This window comes from Nerophis lumbriciformis, linkage group LG13 (genome assembly GCF_033978685.3).
Source record: "Nerophis lumbriciformis linkage group LG13, RoL_Nlum_v2.1, whole genome shotgun sequence".
Taxonomy (NCBI): Eukaryota; Metazoa; Chordata; class Actinopteri; order Syngnathiformes; family Syngnathidae; genus Nerophis; species Nerophis lumbriciformis.
This window is the reverse complement of record NC_084560.2, coordinates 18,361,193-18,369,784: the sequence shown is the minus strand read 5'-3', so window position 1 is coordinate 18,369,784 and position 8,592 is coordinate 18,361,193. Positions and strand designations below refer to the sequence as shown.

General features: G+C 40.9%; 1 protein-coding gene across 5 annotated transcripts in view; it reads left to right on the top strand.

Moving 5' to 3' along the window:
* Nucleotides 1-8,592, top strand: part of adam23b (ADAM metallopeptidase domain 23b) — a 117,735-nt gene that overhangs the window by 45,951 nt on the left and 63,192 nt on the right. For all 5 annotated transcript variants that reach the window (XM_061971566.1, XM_061971567.1, XM_061971568.1 and 2 more), the window contains 3 exons: nucleotides 1,198-1,656; nucleotides 2,160-2,371; nucleotides 4,206-4,282. In XM_061971566.1, the coding sequence (XP_061827550.1) occupies nucleotides 1,581-1,656; nucleotides 2,160-2,371; nucleotides 4,206-4,282 (365 nt within the window). In that variant the 5' untranslated portion in view covers nucleotides 1,198-1,580. The remainder of the gene's footprint in view (nucleotides 1-1,197; nucleotides 1,657-2,159; nucleotides 2,372-4,205; nucleotides 4,283-8,592) is intronic.

Genomic DNA, 8,592 nt, shown 5'->3' with positions numbered 1-8,592 from the left:
GTTGGTACATTTCTAAGCCAAACAAATCCCTTCATGGTCTTGGGTTACAGTACATCACATTGTTCTTAACATTTTATTGGATCAGTTTGTCACATTGTACGATAATTTCATTGTGATTACAATCTTCGATTACACTCTGGAGTATATAACTGATTATATATCTGGGCCCTTCGGTTGTGCCGTGCATAGGTGCATATCGGTGTTAGGACCAGAGGGTTTCCACTAAACTCAACAATGTGTATGTATAGATACACATACAGTATATGTATACTGTATATATATCTATTTACAGTATATACAATCTATATCATATATACTGTATATGTATGATACTATATATCATTACTGTCGATATTTGTATCTATTATTTTACATTTAAGAGCTCTAGCTTGCTGTTAGTCGTTAGCATATCCTCCTACGGTGTGTACTATCGTATGTATACAGTAGTCAGTTGATACTACAATGGTTGAATCGATATTTTTAATGAAAAACATTTTGTTGTTGTTTACAAACTCAGTAAATTAGTCCCTGGGCACATATTGTTACACATGTTACATCCTGTTTTTTTGTCTGATTATAATTGTGATCAAAAATCGAATCAATCAATAATCTTTAAAATTCTAAGTATCAATATCAGCATTGGTAACGCTCCCACCCAAGCCTAATACCCAAGTTTGGAAAATCGCCCAAAACTAATGTAAAGTGTCCAAACAACAGAAAGATAAGTGCTTAGTACATTTTAACAGAAGTGTAGATAGAAACAAAAAGTAACCAGATATTAACTGTAAATTAGCAAGTCTGATTCATAATAGTTTTGAGAAAATAATAAAACTGACGCAATACAGTATGTGACCATACTGATCAACAGCTAAATTAGGAGCCTTTGTACCCCGTTTTGAAATGGTTCTATTATCATTTATTGTATATGTCAAATAATATATCGCGAGACACAGTATATCGTTATTGTAAGAGGCTGCAATATCGCAATATAGATGTTTGGCTGTATCGCCAAAACAAGGTTTGGATAAATGCACTACTGGACTAACACTATGAATTCACCTAAATGTGTGCTACTCACAATCCCAACCCACATGTTATGTGAGTTGCTATGATATGCTTTGATGTACAAACCCATATATTTATAGCCCCTTTTTTTTCTTGTGTTGGCATTTAAACATACTCCTTCTCTCATTGCAGATCACCTATGTGTCCTTCATTTAATCATTCTGCGCAACCACTTCCTGTATCCGGTTTGCACTGTCTCCATGTGTCCTGCTCAGCATGGAGAGAGGACTTCTTTGTGCACAATGAGGAGGAGTCTGCCGCTTGGCTTCCAGTAGCTGTTTGGTTGGCCACCGCCTTCACTGCGCTCCCCCCTCCTCCTCCTCCTCCTCTTCTTCCTCCTCCTCCCATCATCTGCAGCAGCAGCAAGCAGCAAGCAGCCCAGTGCCTCCCGGACCTATGAAGAAGGCTCTCCCTCCCCTCCAGCCTGCTCGGCACCTCCTTGCCACCATGGGCTACAAGCTCCACGTTATGTTGTTGTGTTGATATTGAGATATTTCAGTAATCAAATATGAATCATGCATCTGATATTTCTGGCCACTTTGCTCGTCAGCATCCTCACGCTTTGGTTTCACGCATCACTGGCGTCATCCGGTACGTACCACTGCATTTTATTTGATGTGATCACTTGCATCCTGTACTGTACTGTATGCTCGACTTCAGAATAACGTGCATTTTAGGTGCTCACTGCATTTAGATAGTCAGAAGAAGGGAGGACAGTGTGCCTTATGGGCTGTGACTTTAACATGATAGTGTCGGAGGGCAGACTACAACATCCCATCTTTTGTTCGGATTGTTCGCATTTGAACAATAAAACAACATAAACAAGTGTTATGACTGTTTAAAGCTAACTGTCATGCATATATCACTTTTGGAATTGCAGTAGAGACATATCACAATCTAAATGAAATGGCTACTGTAATAATCATTTGCAGCAAAAAGTAATCTCGGCAGTCATATTTGCTTGCAAGTATACTGCTACATTTTGGACCCTGAAGTGTCCTCAGGGGTTGCAATGACATCCAAACCCCTTTTGCCTTGGTGTTATCATCACAACTTGAGGATGACAGCTGGTTCAGGTGTGTATGTGTATGCAGTTTCTCCCAGAGCAGAGGACAAGGTTGAGAGGGACGCAGTGCCGGTGAAGCAACAGGCAACTGCAGCAACCGCTATTGAAAACACAACACACCATGCAGCCGAGCATGTTATCACCTTCCCATCCCGCCTAATCTACTACCTAAACGAGGGCTCGGAGAGCACCTACCATGACCTGGACACGAAAGTCAGGAGCCAAGCCAGTGACGGTCAGGTGAGCAAATTCAGAACGCACATTCTGCAACATTCAGCAGTAGTGGCCCATCTTCCATCTTGTAATCCTATTTTCTAAGCGCATAAATAGCGCACAGTCCTGCTGTGCGATGCTGAAGAAAGCTGCAGCCATGCAGAATCACCATCTGTCATTTGTCCACCACATCTGTTTATGTCGTCCAGTGGGGGCTTGATCGCTAACTTGTCTACAGCTTTCTAATAAACAGGCCTACAGTCCACTTCTGTCCCTTAAATTAAAGTACGCGAATGGACATACACAAAAAGTTATACCAAGCCATTCTTCTACCACTAAAGCTGCAATGATTTTATGTGACAGTACCACAGGAAATTGTAAGAAATGGACAATCAACAGGGCAGGACTGTTGCAGTCGTTTCTACAGTCAAAGGGATTTAGTTCCTACGATGAGGTGGCGACTTGTCCAGGGTGTACCCCGCCTTCTGCCCGAATGCAGCTGAGATAGGCTCCAGCACCCCCTGCAACCCCAAAAAAGGGACAAGCGGTAGAAAATGGATGGATGGATGGACAATCAACAGGACAGGACTGTTGCAGTTGTTTCAACAGTCAAAGGGATTTAGTTCCTACGATGAGGTGGCGACTTGTCTAGGGTGTACCCCACCTTCCGCCTGAATGCTGCTGAGATAGGCTCCAGCAGCCTCCGCGACCCCAAAAAAGGGACAAGCGGTAGAAAATGGATGGATGGATGGACAATCAACAGGGCAGGACTGTTGCAGTCGTTTCTACAGTCAAGGGGATTTAGTTCCTACGATGAGGTAGCGACTTGTCCAGGGTGTACCCCACCTTCCGCCTGAATGCTGCTGAGATAGGCTCCAGCACCCTCCGCGACCCCAAAAAAGGGACAAGCGGTAGAAAATGGATGGATGGATGGACAATCAACAGGGCAGGACTGTTGCGGTCGTTTCTACAGTCAAAGGGATTTAGTTCCTACGATGAGGTGGCGACTTGTCCAGGGTGTACACCACCTTCCGCCCGAATGAGCTGAGATAGGCTCCAGCACCCCCCGCGACCCCAAAAAGTGACAAGCGGTAGAAAATGGATGGATGGATGGACAATCAACAGGACAGGACTGTTGCAGTCGTTTCTACAGTCAAAGGGATTTAGTTCCTAAGATGAGGTGGCGACTTGTCCAGGGTGTACCCCGCCTTCCGCCCGAATGTAGCTGAGATAGGCTCCAGCACCCACCCACGATTCCCAAAGGGACAAGCTGTAGAAAATGGATGGATGGAATGAGTAAAAATTCCACTAAGTATGCGCCAGGAAATATGTTCTCTGAAGGAAACCTTACTCTCCCATACTGTGAAAACCTTTGTGTGTCTGCAATGACACACAATCTTAACTTTAAAGATGAATTGGATACATTATTTTTCAACATTGACTCTTGCACGTGTAAAAATGACCCACTCTACAACGTCAAATCAGTCAGACGTTTAACAAAACCATCACCAGCCAGTTGACAGCTGGCTAACTACAGTTTATTGTAGTTTACAGTTGATACTGTAGGTAGTCTCTTGGGGATCACAATCTTCATTCGCCACTCCTACTTACTGAGCCTCATGTTTAACAGCAGTCAACTCCTGACTCAACATCCAATCATCTCCAGCTTGCCAACGTCCATGGATCTGTAGACGTAGCAGTAAAATCCGGATACTTCTTCAGTCTTTTTCTTCCTGTGCTGTTTATTGGCGTTTTAATTCTGGAGTGCATTACTGCTTCACATTTTGTCATTTAAATTTTGAGCTATCACTTTTAACAACAGCCATCAAAACAGTGAATAATAGTTTTTCTCACCCGACAGGCAATTCACCTTGCTCAGGTTAGCTTCCAGCTGGAAGCCTTTGGCGCCCGATTTGTTCTGGATCTAACACTGAACAAGTAAGTGCACCTCTCCGTCATTGTTATTTAACTCCAAGTGCGCACCTCCACCAATGTCATAAAACAAGACACTCTTAATTAGTGTCCAAGTTGTGTTTGCACAACCCTGCTGACTGACAGACAAACAAATGCTCCACGACCAGTAAAAGCCTGAGTAAATCCTCACCACTGCGGTTGTTAGTCATAACAAATTTTCAGACTGTGGTTTGTCCTTTGGTGAGAGCGTGTCTCATAACAGCAGCTGTTGCTGAGGTTGTGTTGACAGAAATGCAAGGATGGTTAGAGGATGCACCACTTTTGTATTTCTGCCCACATTGTGGCAGAGGAGCACGATGTAATATAGGAAACAGTAAAAACATCCACAGCATTTTAGAGTTCTTAACGCCGAGTTACTTGTGCTACTAAGTTTTCCAATTGTAACCTAAGCTCATGTTGCTAGCTGTACGATGTTGAAAAAAATAAACATAAGGCATTTCCACAAAAATTACCTTCAACCAAGATCTGCTCAAATTTAAAGGGGTCCAGTGATGAATGTTGTCTTTTCTGACCTATGAATGCTGTAACAAAGTTGGATGTTTGTGTTAAACAATTTCAAAGTGTCAAATCAAAAGGTTCATGCATTTTGGCGCAAGCTTGCACGCAGTTTTGGATGCCTCTCTTTTTGGGCTTATGAGTCTGGCTACGTTGTGACGTCCCTGCAAGATGGAAAGATTTATTTGGAAATTAAGGGCCTGACAGTTACAAACTGAATATCAGACGCAAAGCTGATCTACTAAACTCATGAGCAGAGGATTGCGTCTCTTAAGTGAGCAGAGTGAGGAGTGAAATCCATATAGTGTGTCTGTCTTCATGAATATGCAGAATACATGCTGATCATTAGATTGCCCACAATACTGGGAGGAGGAGATGCAAATATAATCATTCAGCATCTGAAATGTGATTTATCAAAAATGTTCACTGTTCGTTCTTAGGGCGCTATTACGCACACAACTGTAAGAAAATAAGTGCTAATGCTGCAAATACACTCGATTGACAGATAATCCATGTGTGTCTGTCAACATTTTGGACTTTGATCAATAAAAAATATTAGACATATCGTCTATACAGCAATATCATTTTAGAATTTTATAGCTGCTGGATGACTTAAGGGGGGCTATTGGAAACAAATTAAATTGATAAGTGTTGGTGTCTGCTGACATTTCTTTTTAATGCTGTTAATTTCTTAAATATATTATTATGATATATATGCATTATTTGAAAATGAGTATTTTAGTAATCATTTTCTTGCGTTTGGATCATTCTAGATGCATGAATGTATTGCAGTTGTGCTGATTCACCGTCTCCCTGACGCGCTAAAAATAGTTTCTGTTTTCTACAGATTGCAATTCTATTTTGCAGAAAAAGTGTTACAAGTTATAGATGTGTGCTGTTAGTTCAACAACATCACAAACAGGTTGGAGGGCAAAATGACATGAATGTGGAGGGCACATAATGCCAGTAGTACCCACAGAAACCTAATTAATATAGGGCGGTCTGCATCACTTTTTAATTCTACGTGCAATGTTAGTAGATCACACGCAACACACAATTTTATAGCTTGCACACGCTGTTTACCGTGTGTTATTTGGATCTTAGTAAACAAAATGTCAAGCTTTCAGCCAAAGGGGTAGGAGCTCCTTCTCCTCTGCCTCAGGCTACGAGAAAACACAACAAATGAGGATAAAGTAATATTTCCCATTTAATCTTGGCATAACACCGACATGCAACATGCAGTGACATAAATGCTGCTAAAAGCAGCTGTTTGTATGCAAAGTGAATCAATAGGCGAGGTCCAGGTGTACCTAATGGTGTGATGGGGTGAATCCATATAATATTTATGACGTTTATTTCTGGCCATGTCTGGGAAAAAATAGCAGTGACGACTTCAAGATATATATTTAAACAGTACACATTTTCAAAAAAAGACAGAGTGTGGTGTGGTTTCATTTGCAATCTGTGAACGCCTCCAGAATTTAACATCTTACGGGGACTCAAAAAACGGGTTATAAAAGTGCCAAATTTACATCATAGCATATCCGATACATATTATCTATACCACAAGAAAGTGTTTTAAAAGTAGATTAAAATTATAAGTCCACCTTAAAATGCGCCTATTCCCAACCAATGTCCAACCCTTAGGCTTAGTATTTTTGTCATAATCATACTCACAAACAAATAAATATACTTAGCAGTGTCAGGTTGGAAGAACAGGTGCCAAGCAGATTTATTTTGATGAATAGAACAGCATTTGTCAAAGATAATGACTTTTACAGAGGTACCTGCCAAACTCTAGAATGTTTCTTTTACAGTTGGCAGGCTCCAAGAAAGGAAAAAAAACTGCTGTACAAGCTTATTTTGGAAAGATCGGGTCTTTAATGAGCTTTAATTAGGTTAATTCAAAATGAGCATGGAGACGGACATTCTGCAGATCACTGTCCCGTTTGGAGACACAGGGCCGTGGACACTCAATGATATTGATTTAGTTCCTTCACTGAGTAGCCAGTCTACATATGCGAGGGATAATGTGCATGTGTACAAGGATTTTAAAATGCTAATTGTCTCTTAATGTGATTTAAAGCTATTCTGTCATAAGCTATGGTAATTTTATACTGACTTCATGGCTGAGTTGTGTCAAACATCAAGGCCACCATTTGTAAACCATCCAATGATCAAGAAAGTGGTGTTTTATTCCAACACCGCAAAATAATTGTCATTCCTTGAGGCAGGGAAACGCTTGCTTTTTCAGCAGCTGTGCCAATAATGGAGATTGCAGAAATGTTGCATTGTTGTTCATCACGGGGAGAATGTATTTACTTTTGGTCAGGAGAGAATGTTTTCACCTGTGTTTGCTAGATTACTCGGAAAGTTAAGCTAATACGCATAGAAATCTTGCCTTCAAGACGTCTCAGGGGGTGGAAACGGGTGATTTAGGTTTGGGTGAGATCTGTTTGGTTCTGCAACAAGGTTTGACATTTTTGTGTCTTAACACAGCAGTTGACATGTTGTCGACATCATTGACAATGTTGATCTTGTGCATTCAGACGGGGAAAGTACACTTCACTGGGACAAACGTGTAAAAAAAACAAGATATGACAAGGACAGCACACTTATTATCAGAGAGATTATCGGGAGGTTTGGAAAGGTCCTTCCTTTGGGTTCCGAGGTTGAAAACCAGAGGATTGTTACAGAGAGAGCACAGATGGGACACGGCTCCATCAATAAAAAGAAAGAACAGAAGAAGAAGAATAACTTGTCCTTCATCCCTCTGCTATTTGTGTGTAGGTTATCTTTGAGAAACACATGCTAACTTCTGCTTTTTGTGCGTGGGAGAGAAGAGGAGTTTGAAATTTGCTTAGTGTTATCCTTGCGACAGTCCTGATCTATATATAGACAGATCTGCAGCGTGCCTGAATGCCATTTTATCTGCTCACCTCCTAAATTCACCTGAGAGTTTCTACTGAAAGCATTTATCTAGTCTGTTCCCTGAATGATTGCTCCCACAATAACATACCGTAGTAATTTAACTTTATACGAGTGGCAAAATATTAAAATCTTTTATTACAGTGCGGCACTAAAAAACGGTAAACTACAATCGCAACAATAAAGATATTGATTGGCTACAATAGCACTTGCTAACATACAGTTTACAATTTAACAGTCAGTTTGTTAACTACAAAACCCAAAACCAGTGAAGTTGGCACGTTGTGTAAATGGTAAATAAAAACAGAATACAGTGATTTGCAAATCCTTTTCAACCTTTGAACTTAATGTTCAAACTGAGAAACCTGTTGTTGTTTTTTTAGCAAATAGTAGCTCATTTGGAATTTGATGCCTGCAACATGTTTCAAAAAAGCTGGCACAAGTGGCAAAAAAGACTGAGAAAGTTGAGGAATGCTCATCAAACACTTACAGTATTTGGAACATCCCACAGGTGAACAGGCTAATTTGGAACAGGTGGGTGCCATGATTGGGTATAAAAGCAGCTTCCATGAAATGCTCAGTCATTCACAAACAAGGATGGGGCGAGGGTCACCACTTTGTGAACAAATGCGTGAGCAAATTGTTTAAGAACAACATTTCTCAACCAGATATTGCAAGGAATTTAGGGATTTCACCATCTACGCTCCATAATATCATCAAAAGGTTCAGAGAATCTGAAAAAATCACTGCACGTAAGCAGTAAGGCTAAAAACCAATCAATGCCTGTGACCTTCGATCCCTCAGGCAGTACTGCATCAACAAGTGACATCAGTGTGTAAAGGATATCACCA